General features: G+C 36.1%; 1 protein-coding gene across 4 annotated transcripts in view; it reads right to left on the bottom strand.

Moving 5' to 3' along the window:
• NR3C2 (nuclear receptor subfamily 3 group C member 2) overlaps positions 1-20,574 on the bottom strand; it is a 437,426-nt gene that overhangs the window by 118,642 nt on the left and 298,210 nt on the right. For all 4 annotated transcript variants that reach the window (XM_037830778.1, XM_037830780.1, XM_037830779.1 and 1 more), the window contains exon 4: positions 11,359-11,475. In XM_037830778.1, coding sequence (XP_037686706.1) covers positions 11,359-11,475 — 117 coding nt within the window. The remainder of the gene's footprint in view (positions 1-11,358; positions 11,476-20,574) is intronic.

Consider the following 20,574-nt stretch of genomic DNA (forward strand, 5'->3'; position numbering starts at 1 on the left):
GACTGATTAAGAGAAGTTTGTGAGGAAAGAAATCATAAAGAAATTTAAAATATTTCAATTGTTCATAAAAATTTGTCTCGGTTTCTCTGGTGGTTGCTGAAGATGAGTTCCAAAGAGTTTCTGGGGAAAAAGTGATGTGTTAAGAAGGATCAAGATCTGAAGGGAGATGACAGAAGCCAGCTTCTGGAAAGTGGGTACCTGGTCCCAGTCTTTACTTCTTAGACACTTCTAGTCTCTGCTGTAAGAGAGATGAACATGCCAAGATCATCCAGAGCTGCCTCAGTCATCCTCAGATGAGAGAAATGACATAAAAAATCTTGACATAAAAAGGCCAGGAATCTTTATGATAAAGCTAGATTCAAGTTTTTTTTTTGGTAAAAAAGCAAAGGTTTTATTTCCATAATCTGAAATCAGGGAGCATATCAAGTGAAGAACTTTTGTCTAGTGATAGATGCTGAAATTGGAACTGAGTTGATCTGCAGTTAGGAAGGAACTGTGGGTTGAGTGCCTTCTGCAGGGTTTCCTGATGCAGAGCTACTCCTACCCAAGCACCGGCAGATGCCACAGGGTCATCTGACAGAATGAGTGCACAAAGGAAAAAACTGGATGAACACAACCAAAATACCAAGAGACAGAGTCATATGGAGCTATCCAGAGATGCCAGAGATAAAAGTCAGCAAGTTGCTGACAGTTACTCTAACACAAAGGGAGAGAACTTGGGATCTGGGCCCTTGTTACTACTATGAGTGCTTTCAAGTTACCTTGTTACTAAATTTCAATGCTTACCTGTGACCTATAACAAATTTCTTCATTCCTAAAGATTAGCTCCTTGAAAGCAAGGCTAGAGCCTGCCTTCTCACTGTTACACTCACTGCGGAGCGGAACACTGGCATACCAGTGGCACGCAACAGACATTTGTTGAACGAATCAATGGATGGATTCACTGAAAATGTTCTTTTAAATACTATGATCCCCTCCTATACACATTAGGTTAAGGTTAATATAAAATAATTATATAGTAATAAAGTACCTATTTTCATCACTGCTTAAAATATTTTACACTATTATGCTCTTGAAGTAAATATTGTACAAAATAATGAAGGGGGAACACAGAACAATTACATTTTGGAGTTTCCTATTTTCATGACCTAAATCAGCAACTGCCTTTATACTATTGTCGACAGATCTTTTCAAAATAATGAAGCAGCACATTCTGATGAAACCATTTTTATTAGCTCTGCTAGTTCAGCTTTTAAGAACCTCTCTGTCAAAATGTAAATCATTATTTTTAAATCAGCAAATAAAGTGCCCAATACAAATCTTGACTCTTACTCCATAGTTATTCTCCCACTTTGTTACAGAGAACTTTCACTCTCCTTTTATAAGCACAGCAATGAGTACGCATTTTGCAACTTGACAAATCAATAAAAATACTTCAAAAATCTGTTAAGATTGGGCTAACCTATAAAGGTATGTTATGTGTCTGAGAAAATCATCACCTTAAAAGATACTAATGATATTAAATATCACACAATTTTATACCACAGAAGACTGAAGGACTATTAGAAAATTATTGGATGGGTTTCCCTACATTTTAGAGGTGTGTGATGGTTAAGTTCTCATATCAACTTGGCTCGAGTATGGTGTACAGCTATTTGGTTAAGCAAGCACTGGCCAGATGGTTACTATGAGGATATTTCATGGATTTAAATCATCAGTAAGTTGATTGCTTTCAACAATGAGAGAAGCCAGTTGAAGGCTTTAAAGGAAGAACTGATGATTTCAGCAGTCAGAAGGAAGAATTTCCATCTCTCCTTAAGCCAGCCAGCTTCTCCTGGGGAATTCATCCAAAACCTTCACCAGAGTTCCCAGCTTGAGGCCTGCCCTACAGAATTGGACTTGCCCGTCCCCACAGTCACATGTGCCACTTCCTATAATACATCTTGTGAACCCTAATATCAAGTGAGAACTAGAGGGATTGATTTGTAACATAAATACCTTCCTCTTCTCTTCTTCACAATCACAATATTTATTCAGAAAGCCTATAAGAAGCAGAACATTAGTCACCAGATTTTCAAAAGAAAAAAAAAGATTGTTATATTTCTCAGTGGACAGACGAATTGAAAGCAAATAAATTTAATGATTATAAGTTTGAGAAATCAGGGTCTGAGACAGACAATACACACGAATTCTCAGAGAATGGGCAGACACTTTGCCTTGAATGACTGATGGCCCCTTGATAACGAGTGTAGAAAACTTATGACACTGGACTATAAGGGGATGGCCCTTGCTCTCCTAATATCTCCATATCACTCTTACCCTACTCATTGCTGATCTCCAGAGCTCATCCCCAATCTCAGGGTCTGATCAGTGCTGGCATTTAGGGACAGACAACAACAGTGCAGGTACAGAAAGAGGTTCTATAAGAGAATGCCCACCTTACACATTAATTGGTGATTAAAAAAAAAAAAAACCTTAAGATTTGCTTTGTTTAATGCTTTTTTGTTTTGGTACTTGTGATGTCTAAGTAGCCATATTAAAAAATCCTGAACTCCAAAATAAAACCTTCAGAAGTTCCATTTCAAATGCACGAAGTGCTATTATTTTGCTGTATTAATCTCCTAGCTAAAAATTGACATTTGGGGGGGGGGCGATTAAAGGTATGGATAACTTATAATATGTAAATAAAAATCAGGATGTTGGAAAAATTGCTATGATTTAAGATATGCTCCACAATTAACTGACATTGCAGCTGACTCACTGTTATGCATTTATACTATAGATAAATCCACTGCAACCTGATTGCAATACTCATAGCTTCTTTCTGAAAAATGAGTTCAAAATGTTTCCTGTCATGGGTCATCAAGCTTTGTTCCTCTGGGCCCCATAACCTGGCCACACCAGCCTGGGTAAGGTGAGAGCAGCTGAGACAAACACAGCAGTTTGTCTCTACTCTGAGAGGTCCTTGTTGGAAGACTTGACCCAACAGTTCCATTCTGCATCGTGACCAACCTATCTGACCGGACCCTTTCTCGGGAAGTTTGAACGCAGGACACCCAGGGAGAAACATAAAACAGTAGGATGACAATGAGGCTAAGAAACATACAGAGAGTAAGTAGCAAGTAGAAGCATGTGTAGTCAAAGTCTCGAGAAAGCAAAAGAAACAAGAAAGGGAGGAGAGTTTTGTCTGGGTGGAAACACAAAGAAAGCAGGTAAAAATAAAAGAAAACTTAAAGAGAAAGTCTTAGAAATTGAAAGCTTGGATGTCCTACATGGCATCCATAAGGACTAACTGTTCATGAAATTGATGATATAATTATAATAAAACTCCAACATCTGAAACCTGAATGAGTATAACCTGAAATAATGTAACAACTGGTCATTAATAATATTTTAAAAAATAACAATGAGAAGTGCCATGAGCAAATAATAATTACTGCAAACACCATCTACCAGAGAGCTAGAAAACAATTTTGTATTATAGAAAATACTGGTGAGTGTGTGGAACTAGAAAGCTTTTTGGAATACCAGCCAGAAGAGAACTGTGTATCTAAGAGGAAGGATGGCTTTGACTCTAAGTCTCTTGAGATCACCAAGGCCAAATGACAAGATGTCCTAGACCCAAAGGGTATGAAATGCTAAGCTCTTGAGCCCTGTAACTGAGGCTGGGATGATATTTATCAGGACAGAGTACAAATGAAAAAGTTAAAACAAAGGAGAAATGGAAGCAACAAAGAGCATCTGCAGACCCAAGCAAAATTTTTCCAACATCCTTGGGTTTTATTTTCAAAAGTTCCCATGAAAAGCAGCCTACCTTGGTAAGCTCACCAAGCAATGAGTATGGGCATGTAATGTATATATTTCTGAGGAGGGATAAAACTTTGCATTCAATGACTGTATTTCTTGTATTCTAATATGTCATCAATCATAAAATAAGACAGCTATTTAATTAGAGTTTTGAGGGAAATCAACAAAAATTAAATATATGTATTGATTGCAAATAATAATCACAATATTTAAAATATGAAAGAAAAAGAATGTCTTCAAATTGAAGAAATAAATAATATATTTTTAAAATTCTATCTGCTTTGGGAACAATCCTGAATTTTCTTCCACCAAATTTTGCAGGTTAAAATACCAGTTGTTATAAAAATGTGCAACCATTAGTCGTAGCAAATATACCACACTAATTGCAAGGTGTTAATAATAGGTTGGTACATGAGAACCCCGTATTTTATGTATGATTTTCCTGTAAACCTGCAGCTTCTCTAATAAAAGATCAGTTTAATTTAACAGTTATATTATTATGGAAATTAATACAGTTTAACATACATGTGAAAATTCAAAAACATACTTCCATTATTCAGCTGTAAATATTTCAAAATTCAGCTGTAAAAAGGAATGAAGTTCCTGTAAAAAGGAACATGCGACAGCATGGGTAAACATTGAAAACATTATGCTGAGTGAAATAAACCAGTCACAAAGGGACAACTATTATCCTTCCTATGAATCTACTCATAGGAAGCATCTAGAATAAGGAAACTCATAGAGACAGAAAGAAGATTAGAGGCAGCCAGGGGCCAGAGGGAGGGGATGCTGGGTAGTCGCTGCTTAAGGGTTTCTGGTTTCTTAACCATTTCTGGAGTGATGAAAATGTTTTGGCTATAGATGGTAGTAACAGATGACAACATTGTAAAGTAAATGTAATTAATGCCACTTGCTACGCTTAAAAAATGGTTAAAATGGCAAATTATATATTTTCTATATATGTTCTAACAATAAAAAACATACTTTAATTCATTTAAAAAATGAGCCCCCCCCCCATTTTTTTTGCTCAAAAGTTCCACTGAGATTCTTATTGTGCACAAAAAGGAATGGAAAGAAAGACAGAAAAAAGAACCATCTCTCTTCATAAAACTCTGAACACTTGGGCTTTCCGAACTTCTACAGACTACTGCATATTCTGCCGCAGGAGACCTTTAAAAATATAAAAACTTTTTTTCTGATTAGATTTCAGATATTAAACCTATTCTCTCACTGGCACTGATCCTGTAATTTCTCTCACCAGACCTACACTGCGTTTGAAGTTTTGCAGCTGACCATGCCAGCTAGTCGCAGCAAGTTGCTGGCAGGTAAAGCCAATTTTCCTCAAGTTAAACGATCATTCTCTGGGTTTACTGTGTCAGTTGTGATTCAATCATTCTTTGGTCTCTAGCTCCTTGGTTTTTGGTCCATTTCAGTTTTTAAAATATTTTATAGGAGGCTACCTACATCTCATCTTTTTTCTTTTTCCTTCCTTCCTATTCAGGGTTTCTCCTCTGCCCATCTGTATGTCTAATTCTTTACCTCTCTTGCTCAATAGCACTGTTAGTCTTATGTTGCCCTTCTGTTTAGTTCAAAATTATTAACTCTATTTTCTTTAAATTTTATTATAAAGCATGTTCATATCATTAATAAATTGGAAAAGAGAGAAGAAAACATTATCCATTCTCTTACTTCACTAATACAACCATGACTCTTTTGACCTATGTAAATCTTTCATGTATATGTGTAATCACAGAATAAGTTAACTAAATAGTTTTGCATACAAATTTTTCAATATTAGTCATTTTTCAGAAAGTATTCTATGTTGTCATGGAATTTCACGACCATAATTTTATTGGCTGATTAATACTGCATTATGTGGATGAAATCTAATTTAAATATTTTCCTAGCTTTAGACCCTTAGTTAAAAATACTTTTTGCTATTATATTGTGATGCACATGTTTGCAAATTTAGTGATTTCAATATTTTGGATTGTTTCCCTTGTATATATTTCCAGAACCAGAATTACCTAGTCAATGAATATAAGCAATGTACCTCAAGATACATGCTGCCAAACTCTTTTCCATTCTTATCAGTCATAAACAAGAGTATCTGTTTCTTGGAATGATTCCCAGCATTAGTGTAATGTTTTCCTTCCTTTTTCACTTAGTCTCCTCTCTGATCTCCAAAAACCAACTGTGGTGTCTATTGCTACTGCTTCCCGTGTCCGGGAAGCTTCTCTCCTTTCACGTCACACAGTCCTATTTCAAGAGGGAAAGGTGGCCTTAATATAGGACACCTTTTAAGACTCCTATTCAGACCAAGTCAAAGTGGGACCTGGAATTATAGAAAGCTGCAGATATGTGTTGGAAGTAAACTGGAACCAGAATTAGGAATGTTCTTTGGCTTGTGCAGTCTACATTTTTAAAGCTACTAGAAGCAAAACTTTAATATTTGAAAGTCTTAATTAAAAGAATATGAAAGTGGACTGAAAAATGAAATAAGAGGGGCAGTTTGGAAAAGAGGAAAGGAGGACTGAATTAGCATCCGTACCTTGGATTTTCAGGTTTCTGTTATGACTTGATCTTAGATTTGATTGCTCCTCATCTGAGGAATGGTAGGACTGGAAGAGAAAAACCTCTGAGACCTCTCTATATTCTCTGGTCAGAGTGCATTCAGCTAGAACCACACTCTGCAGGATTAATTCTTGGTCTGAAGGTGTGTGAGCTTTAGTGATATATTATATATTTTAGGAGACACTCTAAAAGACATGTACCGAACATCCTCTTCAGATCACCAGCATATAAAAGTAAAGTGCTTATTTTCTTTGGAGAAGGCTATACAAAGCAGTAACTTCATTATAAGAATGATGACTTTTTTAGATCTAGTAGAAAGGGCTATAGTAAGAGTGGTAGGCCCAGTTTAGGGTCAGAAATGTTGCTATTTTCCTTCTAATTTCTCTGTTGATAACCTTACATCTTCTGCTGTATTTTCCTTTGCATGCAGCTGAAAGCTCAGTAGAATTTTAAAGGAAAGGAATAGTACTTGTGGCAGGAGAGAGTCAGTGGGTCTAAAGAACAGGTAAAAAACACATTTTATAGCTTTACTTTTTCTCTCTCCCTCTCTCCCTCCCTACCACTTTCCAAAGTTAAGATTAGTTTGGGGAACTTGGGTAGGACTGTATACTAACCAACTGATAGGAAAATAATTATTCTAAATTATTTTGGATTCCTGGAGTCTTTAGAAGGGAATGGCTAATTTAGTTCCCAGAGTAGGATTATTCACTACAGAAAAGGTCTTCCAAATAGTGTATTAAATTGCCATCTGCCTTATCTCCCAAGAGAGTTAGTGGGTAAGATGGGTGGTTAAGAAGAGACTGGACAGTCTGCTTTGCTAGGACAACAGAGGCAAGATTGGAATGTGTATAAAAAGGCTTTAATTTAATTCACATTTCCTAATTTATAAAGCTTGCTTCTTATTAAAAGGTTAAACTTCACATTATAGTTATTTTTAAACATAATAAAATCGCTAAAATTTTTTTTTGCCCCAACTGAAACTAAAAGTGAAGCTTGAAAAGAAACTATAAAAGAAAAATTTATAATGCGCCTTGCTACAACTGGATAATTAGTAAAAATTAATTATTTAGTTAATGAGCCAGCACTGTTAACCTGTAACTTGAATTTAAAGAAAAATTACTTTTATAAATATTAATTCCACCCTGCCCATTTTTCACCCAATGACCTCAAGATTCAAAGTAAGCTTTCTCTCTAGTAAATTTTTTACCAAAAACTATAAAAACTTATCCTGCATATACAGAAACCAACAGCAAATTATGAATTTTGTATTATGCACTGTGCCAAGTCTCATGGATAATTTTAGAGAGAAGTAAAAACCTTGTGTGCCACAGCTTAACCTGGGCTATTTTAAAAACACCAATCAATGAATAGCATATGTATACCATACAGCAGAGTGATGCTAGGCATCGGCTTTGGTGGCAGGAACACAGATTTGAGTTCTGGTTCTGCCAATCCCCTTAGGTTCTTTGAACATTCTATGCTTCTGTTAACTCATTTCTAAAATGGGCATAGGCTTAAATAGGATGATACAAAAAAAAGGGCTTAGCAGAGTGCTTAGAACACAGCAAGCCCTCAAAAATGCTGGCCATACATTCATTTATTCAACAAGTAGTTGCTGAATACCTACTTTGTGTCAGGAAGTGTTCAAGGAACAGGGGACAAAGCAGTGAAAAGAACACACAAAATATTCTTCCTTGATGGATGCATAGTCTAGTGGAAAATCACATCTAACATTTAAACAGTGTTTACTATTAGTAACTATTATTACTAAACCAGTGGCTTTCAATGGGGGTGTAATTTTTTCAATGGGGGTGTAAAAAATAGTATTTTACAATGTCTGGAGACATACTTGGTTGTCACATCTTGCAGAGTTGTGGTGTGTGTGTTACTGGAATCTGGTGAGTAGAGACCAGAGATGCTGCTGAACATCCTACAATGCACAGAATAGTCCCCACAAGAATTATCTGGTACAAAATGTCAATAGTTGAGAAACCCTGTTCTAAATGCTTTATGTATTAACTCAGTTATTCCTTAAAACAACGCTTTGCAGTAGGAAATAGTAGGGTGGCTCTTTTGTTATTTTATAGGAGCCAATAATAGCAATATGTTACATATTATAATAATACCATACATATTATATACATATTTATAGCAAATAGTATACATATTATATGTAAATATATATCACATAGCATTGGTAGAGCAATACACAAATTATATGTAGATCCTTTAAAACGTATCTTCCTACTGTTTTGTTTTATAAATTCAGATGGTAAACTTAAAAAAAAATGGATTTAAAGTTCACATTACAAATAATGACTATGTCAATGTGCCACTTAGGTTTTAAATTATTAATAATCTCTCCTGAACCTCACTCACATGTTCCAAAGGTGATATTTTATGCCACATCTGAGCTTTGAATTTTAGAACAAGGGAGCAGTGTACCATTCTGGAAACACCAGCAGACCCAGCATCCAAAGATCCAAGGTCTAGCTTGATTCTTTTTTTCACTGCTTGTGGCATCTTTATGCAAGTCTCTTAATTTCTCTGTGCAACAGAGACTCAGCATCATCAAAACATGGGGTAATACTGTCTGTCCTGAGGAGTCGGAGGGTTGCTGATAAGATGAAATGAGATGAGGTGTGAAAGTCCTATGTAAACTGCAAACCACCACCACCACCACACCACCATCACTCACCAAGAGGTATCTGAGTAATCACTTTCTTTTCGCTGTACATACTCATTTAATCTTCCCCATTGTCTGTCAGGTAGGTGTGCTAATCAGCTTTGCAAGTGGCAGAAAAAGAAAGAAGGGCACAGGGAAGTGGTAACTTCTAAGGTTACAAGGCCAGTAAGTGACAGAACAGGGGTTTCCACCAGGCAGTCTGGGTCCAGGGCCTGCTACAGGCATCTCGTGAGCTGTTGGTTAAGCCATTTAGGACCTGCTCTCACATTAGCATGTCTCAGCTGGCCGTGGCTCACCTTCTCTTGATTTCTAAGAGTCCCTCTGCTCTGCAGGCAGCCATGTCTATTCCCTTGTCCTGACTAGCCGGCCAGTTCATCAAGCAAAGACGGATGAAGTCTCATTTCATTTATTTTTCAAATCACTTTATTTCTTTTACATAGGTAATATGGATACACAATACATGTATTCAATACAATACAAAATTCAAAGGCAAATGGCACTCCTTCCCAATCTTGTCTCCCAACTACCCAATTCTTTCTATATAGACAAACACCTTTACTAGTTTTTTTTTGTGTGTCTCTCCTGAAATGTTTAATATAATATAATGTACAGCATACATATAAAACATACCATCTGTCAACCTGGTTTTTTAACTGAACAATTCTTAGAGATCAGTTCATATCAATATAGAGGGAGCTCTCTTTTTTCTTATTAATGTCTGGGGTATTCTATAATTTATTTAATCAATCTTGAACAGAACATTCAATGTATTTCTGATATTTCACAATGCTACAATTAATATCTTATTTCAAACATTGCAACAATATGCTTAGGATAAATTCCTGGAAGTGGAATTGCTGAGTTAATGGGTATGTGCCTTTTAGTGTTTTATTGAAATAGCTAAATTGCCCTCTACCTTCAATGCATGAGATCACCATTGAGTTTGGCTTTCTTTCTACACTCTCATCAAACAAAACGTCAAAAATATTTTATCTTTGCCAAGTATATGTTTAATCTGCATTTGTCTAATTGTGATTAGATTGAGAATCTTTCCATGTGTTTCAAGAACCAATTGTATTTCTTTCTCTGTGAATCTTCTGTTCATATCCTTTACCCATTACCCATTTTTATAATGAGTTGGTTCCTTTTTCTTACGGATTTAGAGGAGATCCTTATCTATGATGGAAATAAACCCTTTGCCTATAAGTTGCAAATATTTCCCCCCAGTTTCTTATTTATCATATGTCATTGCAGTAGTATTTGATTTGTAAAAAGTGTTGATTTTCTCTATTCTTACATGTCATCTGCGTTTTATTTCTTACCTAGAGAGCTCTTTTACACTCAGAAAATATTTTTAAAATCCATGTTTTCTTTTCTTTTTTTTTTTTAATTTAAACTTCTGAAATACCAGAATTTAATCTGGTGTATAGTAAGAGTTGGGATTCAACTTTCTTGAATCCAAGCTAAATGCCCAGTTGTCACAATAGTATTTATAGAATAGTCTATCCTTTCCCCACTGATCTGAAATGCCAGTTTTATCATACACAAAACTCTCATATTATTTGGATCTATTTCTTGATTTTCTAGAGTGTTGTAGCTGCATAATGACTATTTATTTGGTGGAGTAAGTTCCCCACTCTGTTTATATTTTTCAGAATTTTCCTAACTGTTTTTTTAGGAACTTAGAATCAACTGGTATTATTAGGAGTATGTTACATTTATAAATTAACTTAAGGAAAATGGATACCTTCAGGATGTTGAATCTTCCCATCCATGGAAGTTGTATACCTTTGTACTTGGTTCAAGTCTTTTCCCCTCCTCTTTTGGTGAGCCTCTGTAACATTTTAAAGTTTTTTTTTTCCCATATAGGTCCTCCTTTATTCTTTTTTTTTTTTGTTTCCACATTTACTCTTAGAGTTAGGGATATATTCCTAACTGGTTAATGTTATCATATGTAGGTCTTGTTTCTAAATAAAAAGGGTTAGCTACAGCTTTATATAAAAGATTACTCAGTTTTGTTTCTGTTTTGATTAGGTACTGAGGTTCCTGAAACCTTAGAAAACTCTGGCTTGAAAAATTTCACTAGGACCAAAGCCATATAATATTCCTCTTTATAATTCCAGCTGAGAAACGTTTTTTTTCCCAGAATGTTTTAGTATGAAAATAGAACTTATTTCATCTTTAAAACCATTGCTCCGTGTTAGTTTAATCTCACGTTTCTGAGTACAAAGATCCTAGCAGTGCTTTATTACATGTCAAAAATTTTATTAAACAAAAAATGCAAAACTTACCTCCTAAATTCATTCCAGCTTGAAGACATTTCTGAAGTCTGCAGGCAGGACAATTCTTTCGTCTAATTTTATCAATGATGCAATCATTTCTTCCAGCACATAAATAGTTGTGTTGCCCTGATCAAAATTAAAAAAAAAAAACTGTTAAAATAAAGACTATTACAGAGAAAAGGAATTACGGGAAAATGGTAGAGGAGAAAGCTCCAGCAATCACCATAAAAATTATAAACAGGCAGAAGAGTCTGAATCCACTATTTTGAAAGTCTGGAGTCCAGTAGAACATGGTACAGCACCCAGAAAAGAGTGAGAGGAAGAGGCTGGTAAATTATGGCAAATACCAGCAAATCGTTCTCTCTACATGATGATTACTGGTGCTCAGCCCCACTCTTGAGGCAGGCAGCAGTGAGGTTTTGTCTTGGGGTGGCTTCCTGGTACTAGAGAGGGACATAAAAGTCTACTTGTCCGAGATCTGGGACAGGGAGCAGGTCAATGATCACCGCTTTTGCTTAGCTACTTCAGATTGCAGGGGCCCAGCTCTGACAAGGGGCGGAGGATAGTTAAAGACAGTATGATTTCTCAGAGCTGTAAGTACAGTTAAAGGACGTGAATTGGCTGGGTGGGAATGTGTCAAGAAAGCACAGCTTTGGGGAACTGTGCAAGAAGCTCCTGGCACCACTCCTGGACCCTCCCTCATCCACTCCCCAGGGAAGTCTGAAGCCTGCCAGTGCTCCCTTAGTGGAACCCTGGCCACGTTCCTCCTGGGAAAGAATGACTTAGGAAACTCCTCTCCAGCATGCCCACTGACCAGAACTTGCTCTCCAGGGCCTCAAGGCAAAGGGAGCTTGAGACAAGACAAGCAGTGCTTAGATTCACGTGCTTTTGTTGGCTCCTGATACTCAATAAAATCCCTGTTATATCACCAGCGGGTTACAAACTCAAGAAAGAGACATCTCAGGAAATAAATCCTAAACAATTTAAAATATTAAAATGTACAGTGTGCAACAAAAAATTATGAGCCAAAGAAACAGGAAATGATGGCCCATCCAAAGGAAGAAGATAAAAATCCAGAAAACAGCAACAAAAAAGACCAAACTGTTCATATAACAAAGACTTTTAAAAACTGATCTTCAATACGCTCAAGGTGATGAAGGAGAATACAGAGAAAGAACTAAAGAATATCAGGAAAACAATGAATGAACAATCTAAGAATCTCAATAAAGGAAGAGAGATTTTAAAAAGGAACCAAACAGAACTACTGGAATTGAAGACCATAATAACTGAAATGAAAAAGGAAATAAAAAATAAAAAACAACAGAGAGAATCAACAGAACCAAAAGTCAGTTCTTTGAAAAGATAAATAAAATTGACAAATCTTTAACTAGACTGACAAAAAAAGAGACAGGAAAAAAACAATGAAAATCAGAAATGAAAAGGGGCCATTACTACCAAACCCAATGACATAAAAATGACGATCAGAGGATACTATGAACAATAGCACATGAACAAATTAGATAATCTAGATGATATGGACAAATTCTTAGAACACAGAAACTACCCATAATGCTTCAAGAGGAAATAGAATATCTCAACAAACCAATTACTTGAGATTCAATCAGTAAACAAAAACCTGCGGTTTTTAGGAACTGTTTTGGTCCTGTTAACCCTGTTTTCCTTACTCTTTCTCCTTATGGCAATGGGAATGTTTATCCTATGAATGTCCCTCCTTTGTATATTGGAAGCATATAACTTGTTCTAAGTCCACAGATCCAAAGCTAAAGGAGAATTATGCCTTAGGACCCACCATGCCTGTAATTGATTTTGATAGGATCTTGTACTTAACTTTTGTTACTGAAATGATTTAAGTTTTTGTGATATTGTGATGGAATGAATGTATTTTGTATTTGGAAAGATAATGTCATTTTGGGGTCCAGGGGGTGGAATGTGCCAGTTTGAATGTATTGTGTCCCCCAAATGCCATTATCTTTGATGTAGTCTTGTGGGACAGATGTTTTGGTGCTGATTAGATTTGCTTGGAATGTGCCCCACCCAGCTGTGGGTGATGACTCTGATGAGATATTCCCATGGAGCCATGGCCCCACCCATTCAGGGTGGGCCTTGATCAGTGGAGCTATATAAATGAGCTGACTCAAAGAGAAGGAACTCAGTGTAGCTGTGAGTGACGTTTTGGAGAGGAGCAAGCTTGCTAGAGAGGAACATCCTGGGAGAAAGCCATTTTGAAACCAGAACTTTGGAGCAGATGCCAGCCACGTGCCTTCCCAGCTAACAGAGGTTTTCCGGACGCCATTGGCCATCCTCCAGTGAAGGTACCCGATTACCGATGTGTTACCTTGGACACTTTATGGCCTTAAGACTTACTGTGTAGCCAAATAAACCCCCTTTTTATAAAAGCCAATCCTTCTCTGGTGTTTTGCATTCCTCAGCATTAGCAAACTAGAACAGAAGGATATTCAGTATTCATGGATTGTAAGACTAAATATCTTTAAGATGTCAATTCTCTCCAAAGCAATTTACAGATTCAATGCAGTCCCAATCAAAATTGCAACAACCATCCTTGCAGAAATGGAAAAGTGAATCATCAAATATATATGGAAGAGCCCAGAATAGCCAAAGCCATCTTGAAAAAGAACAAAGTTCGAGAACCATACTTCCCAATTCTAAAACTTATTATAAAGTCATAGTAACCAAAACAGCATCAAACTAGCACAAGAGCAGGCATACAGACTGGTGCAACTGAAATGAGAGTTTAGAAACCAAACTGCACATTAATGATCATCTGATTTTTGACAAGTGGGAAAAACTATTCAATTTGGAAAGAACAGTCTCTTTAACAAATGGTGTTGGGAAAACTGGATCTCTATTTGCAAAAGAATGAAGGTGAACCCCTACCTCACACCATTTCCAAAAATCAATTCTAAATGGATCAATGACCTAAATATAAGAGCCAGAATTATAAAACTCTTAGAAGAAAACCCACGGAATCATCTTCAGAATCTTGTGTTAGGCAATGGTTTCCTAGCCTTTACATCCAAAGCCCAAGTAACGAAAGAAAACATAGACAAATGGGACCTCATCAAAATGAAAAACTTCAGTGCATCAAAGGACTTTATCATGAATGTAAATGATAACCTACACAATTGGCAAAAATATTTGGAAACCACACATCTGATAAGGGTTTAATATCTAGGATATATAAAGAAATCTTTAACTCAACAACAAAAAGGTAAACAACTCATTTAAAAAATGGGCAAAAGACGTGAATGGATATTTCTCCAAAGAAGATTAAGTGGCCAATAAGCACATGAAAACATGCTCAACATCATTAGCCATTAAAGAAATGCAAACCAACCTCAATAAGATACCATTTCATACCCACTAGAATGGTTACTATTTTAAAAACCAGAAAATTACAAGTGTTGGAGAGGATGTATAGAAACAGGAACACTCAGTCACTGCTGATGGGAATGTGAAATGGTGCAGCCACTGGAGAAGACAGTTTGGCAGTTCCTCAGAAAATTAAGTATAGAATTACTATCTGACTCAGCAATCCCACTTAATATATATACACCAAAGAATTGAAAGCAGGGACTTGAGTAGATATTTGCACACCAATATTTGTAGCAGCATTATTCACAATTGCCTAAAGATGGAAGCAACCCATGTGTCCTAACAACTAATGAACTGATAGTCAAACATAAATGAACAAATATCATATGATCTCATAAATTAGAATGAGCAAACTCATAGAGTCAGAATCTAGAATACAGGTTACCAGGGAAAGGGAGGTAAGGAATAGAGACTATCAGTTAAGGCTCAAAATGTGTAGTTTTGATTTGGTATTAGAGTAAATTTTTGGTAATGGATGAGGTGATGATAGTACAACATTGTGAATGTAATTAAAATTAGTAAACTATATATTTAAATGTGGTTAAAAGAAGAAACTTCTATGTTACTAGAATAAAAATTAAAAAAAAATCCAAGGCGTTGCACAATACTAACAGTGTAAGTTAAATCATGGATTATAGCTAATAGTACAATTATAAAAATGTCCTTTCATCAACTGTAACAAATGTAACACACTAATGCAAGGTGCTAATAATAGAGTGGTATACTGGAACCCTATATTTTATGCATGATTTTTCTGTAAACCCACAACTTCTCCAGTTAAAAAAAATTTTAAATAGAAAATAATAAAAAATACTACTATACCAATATAAAGTACTAATATGTATAATCAGAATATGAAACTTCTTTTTTTTGCCCTTGAAATCTCTTTTTCAAAAAAGGCAGAAGGGAAGCAAGATTTATGCATAGTATCGTCAATGTGATGATTAGCTTAAAGCGCAATCGAGACTTTAGATTCCATATGATAAAGACTAACCATATTTTTATTTCCAAATAGGTTCTCATATAAGCAGAGCCGCATTCCCCCATTGTTTGAATTTTTTGGTAACTACATGAGCCCTTTCAGGAGATAGCACAAATTTCATTCAAACATTACAACAGTTTAAGCTGCTATGTCTGCCCACCATCTACACATGCAATTTCACTGGGATGACTTTCAAATTATAAAACTAGAAATGTTTTACTATTTCATTCAGTAGAACAAACTCAAAATAAAAAAATTCAAATGTGGGCACAGCATATGCTTAGAAAGTGGTATCTACGGACTAAATGTAAAATTCTAAGTTACCTCTATTATTTATTTATTTTAAAAATATTTACAGAACACCCACAAGGTACCAGGCACTATTAGAAGCACTGGGAATACGGTAATGTACAAGACAGACGGAAGTCCCTGCTCTCGTGAACTTTCATTTCAGTGGTGAAAACAGACAGCAGACAAGGTTAATTAGGTAAACGGTATAGACTGTTGGAAGTAGTAAGTGCTAGGGAGAAAAAAGAAATAGGGAAGGAGCATACAACATGGTGGAGGTGGGGGAAGGGGTTATTTTAGATAGGAGGAATAAGGGAGGTCTCACTGGAGAGCTGATTTTTAAATAAAAGTTCAAAGGAAATGAAGGAGCTGTTTAGATACCTGGGAGAGTAAAGCAAGTGAGATGGGGGCAGAGGTGGGAGTTGCCTGGCATGTTCTAGGAACAGCAAGGGCTCCAGTGTGAACCAGCAGAGGATGAGTAGAGAGTAAGAGGAGATGAGGATAAAGAGCCAACAGGCCCTTGTAGGTCATGTTCACGACTTTGTCTTTTACTCTGAGTGAGACAGGAATCCATGAGACCAGAGGGCCCTGAGCAGAGGCGTGATTTGATCTGATTTACGTTTACAGGATTACTCTGGCTGCTGTGTTGAAAACTGACCATGGTGGACCAAGGACAGAAGCTGGGAGTTCAGGGATTAGAGGTTACTTCTATAATCTAGCAAAGAAATGATGGGGGGTTGCATCAGTTTGGTAGCAGTGGGGGTGGTGATAAGTAGTCACATTTTGGATGCATTTTGAAGGTACAGCTGCCAGAATTCTCTGAGAAACCACATGTGGGATATGAGAGAAAAGGGGGAGTTAAGGAGGCATCAAGATTCTAGGGCTGAGTAACTAGGAAAATGGAACTGCCTTTAACTCAGATGGGGAAGACTAAGGAGCATGTGGCTTACACAGAACTACCCCAGCTCAGTTTTGGACTTGTTAAAGTTTGGGATGCCTTATAGGCATCTAACTGGAGGTATCAGGTTGGCAGAAGTCTGGGCTGGAGATGTTATTTTAAGCCACAAGACTAGATGAGATCATGTAGACAGTGAGCATAGACTGGAAAGAGAAGAGTTGAATCTAAGGGCTGAGTCAAGGGACATCATAAACGCAGACAAAAGGAGTAGGAAAGTGAACAGGCTCTAAAGTGTTCCCTTCAGCCTGGAACCATCATGCTCCCTTGGGTGAGAATTCCTAAGTTATGTGGAATAGTGAAAAAACAGGGCTTAAAAAGTTAAAAAATGTTCTCAAATACATCCTCATTTTACCTAATATGCTTCCCTCCTGGGGGAATATTTCCAGTAGAAATCCTGAATTTATACTGCAAATGAGTGAAAAAATCAAATCCCTATAACTTAGAAGATGTTTTACTCGCCAGAATTTCTTTTAGGCTATGTAGTAGTTGATGACCATGAGATTGGTGGGTTCAAAAAACCAGACAGAAACACAAGAGGGAAGTGTTACTTTGGTAGAAAAGAGGGGCTACATTTCTTTCTTGCTTGCTTGCTTTTTTTTTGACAAATTGAGTAAGTAGTAATCAACTTTCACTATTAGAGTCCTTTTTTTTTTTTGCCTAAGTCATCTTTCCTTAAGCAGTCCTATGTTAAAACCCAGCAACTATTCAAGCTGTTAACATTTTAGCAAGAATTCACCCATCAGTTTTAACAACTCAGTCACATAACAGGAAAGGCCCAGGAGGAATGAGGCCATAGTTAGTGATTTCCTTCTTTTCCATTTGGAATGGTGCAACTGGTCTCTATCAACCAGTGTTATAGCAGCCACCAGCTCACCTTCCACAGGCAGGATGGGAGGGTCCTAAGGGACTGATGCAGGGATGTCATAATAGTTTTCAGACAATTCTTTGTTACTTCTATTTTTAGTTGTGTAAATATTACTGTAAAGATTTGAACTATACCTACACAAATATGTAATATATGTTCTGTTCCTTAATCCATATTAAAAAACAAACAAAACAACAATGACTGAAGTAGGACTTAAGAAGACTTTTAATTATGTCCTTTGAAACACTGCCCTCTTTTTGGTGCTGAGATATCTAATCCAAAATAAGTCACATCCCAGACATTTTGGGATAAATGATTTTCTACTGTGATGCTAACATAGGGCTGATAACCAAAATGCCGGGGACCAGACAGTTGGAGGCCTTGAATGACAAGCTAAAGAACTCAGATTTTACTTAGCCAACAATGGGATGTCATTAAAGATTCTTGCTTACATAATTTCACATCCAGAGCTGTGTTTTAGAAACACAGATCTGAAGGTGATGTACTAGGTAGTTAGAATGAAAGTAGGAGACCCTATGAACAGTCTACTTGAAAGTTCTCAGAGAGGGCCTCTGTGCAAGTTAGCAGCTATATATTAGTTAGACTATATAGCTACAAGAATAATCCTGTGGATAAATAAAAATTTTGATGGTAAAGATAACAAACATTTATTTTTCATTCAAGTTACATGTCTATTATGGAGAGTTCTGGTAATGGCTTGAGTCATACAAACCTCCAACAGAGAACAATTATAAATAGTCCACCAAAAGGAAAATAAAAAGACTTGAAGTTACTGGGAAGTGACTGAAAGCAGGTAGAAACTGAAAGAAAACTAACTCTTGAAAAAAGATAATAACCCTAGGCAAGATTCATGTTTGAATGGCTTTTTCTCTGAGGGTCTTTTAGCTTTGCAGTGCAGGGTGGCTAAAGATCAAGCAAAAAGACTTATTGGCTGGAGAAGCCAGAGAACATACTTTGGCACTGCCAGAAGAGCTAGAAACTGGAGAAGGAAATCCTGGGAGGAATTCTAGGAGGGAGTCAAGGGGGGACGTATGGGGAGAGCAAAATCTACATATTAACTCCTCAAATATTTGGCTGGCTCCTGAATTCAGCATGAGACTCCGAAGATCCAAGATAGAACAATTTAAGGCTGAAGGAGCTTAGCAGATATTACATCTGCTACATAACAAAAGGAGACAGTTTAGAGTTTGAATCCCAGTAAGTTAGATGGACTCAATATATACTTCAGGCTTTCCATCGAAATCCCAGAATGTTCACGCTTTGGGAGGAATCTAGAAAGCACATGGCTTAGGATTAAGGAATTTCCTCTATGACTAAAGGAAAAACCTTAAAAAATGTGGAAGGGAAGGCTCTATAAGTTCCAGGTGATATCTCAGTAATTTAATTGACTACCAGAACAACAATCAATACTCTTCAGAGAAATATAACAAAATCCAATCTCCAGAATGTCCAGAATCCAATAATAATTACTAAAAATATATATAAACACAAAAATGTAAACTAGGGTCAAGAGAAATGTTAGACAGAGAATAGTTCCACAAATGACCCAGATGTATGAATTAGGAGATAAGGATTTAAAACTTGATAATATATTAGAATCTACAAGAAGAGATGGATAAAAGGGGTAAAGAAATGGGGAATATACCAGGAAAGATTTTGAAGCTGTAAAAATGAAACAAACATACAAACAAAACTAAAAGAAAATATAAGAACTAAAAAATACAGTATCTAAATATATATGTGTGTGTGTATCTATATATGTACATATATGAATTAACAATATATTGGACACTAAACAAGAAAGGGTCAGTGAAGAAGAAATGTAAAATAGAAATCATCCAAACTGAAGCAGAAAGAGGAAAAAAAAAATGAACAAAGCATCACTGGCCTGTAGGACAGCATCATGAAGTTTAACATATACGTAGTTGGAGTCCCAGAAGAAAAGAAGAAAGAGAACAGTCCAAAAAAATATGTGTGTATATATCTCAAAATTTGATTTAATTAAGTCCACAAATCTAGAAAGCTCAGGAAACCCCTCCAAAAGATAAATAGAAAGCGAAATACCAAGGTACACCATAGTTAAACTGCTGAAAAGCAAAACTAAAGAGAGAAAATTGTTACAAAGAAAAAAATGCATTACATAAAGGGGAACAAAGGTAAGAGGAATAGTTGATTTCTTATGAAAACAAAGGAGGCCAGAAGTCAACAGATAACATTTTTAAAGACTGTCAACCTTGAATTATATAACCAGTGAAAATGGTTTTCAAAATGAAAGAGAAATGAAGGCATTTTTGGAAAAACAAAAGCCAAGAGAATTTGTTGCTAGCAGAATAATATTACAAGAATTTTTTTTTTTTAAGTTATTCAGGCTGAAGGGAAATGATACCAGATGGGAATCTGGATATACAGAAAAGAAAGGAGAGAACTGGAAATGATAAATACATGAGAAAATTTAACAGAAAACTTTCTTTCTTTTCTTAAATCCTTTAACGTTAAATGACTATTTAAAGCAAAAATAACAGAAATGTATTACTGGATTTATAAGCTATGTACAAGTAAAATATTTGACAACATATCGCAAAGGTAAGGAGGGCATATAGATGACATTCTATTACTGTAACTTCTTAATTCTTGGAATAGTTTAATATTAATTCAGAGTAGGCTATGATAAGAGTACCTATTGTAATCCCTAGGGTA

The sequence above is a fragment of the Choloepus didactylus genome, chromosome 3 (genome assembly GCF_015220235.1).
Source record: "Choloepus didactylus isolate mChoDid1 chromosome 3, mChoDid1.pri, whole genome shotgun sequence".
Lineage (NCBI taxonomy): Eukaryota > Metazoa > Chordata > Mammalia > Pilosa > Megalonychidae > Choloepus > Choloepus didactylus.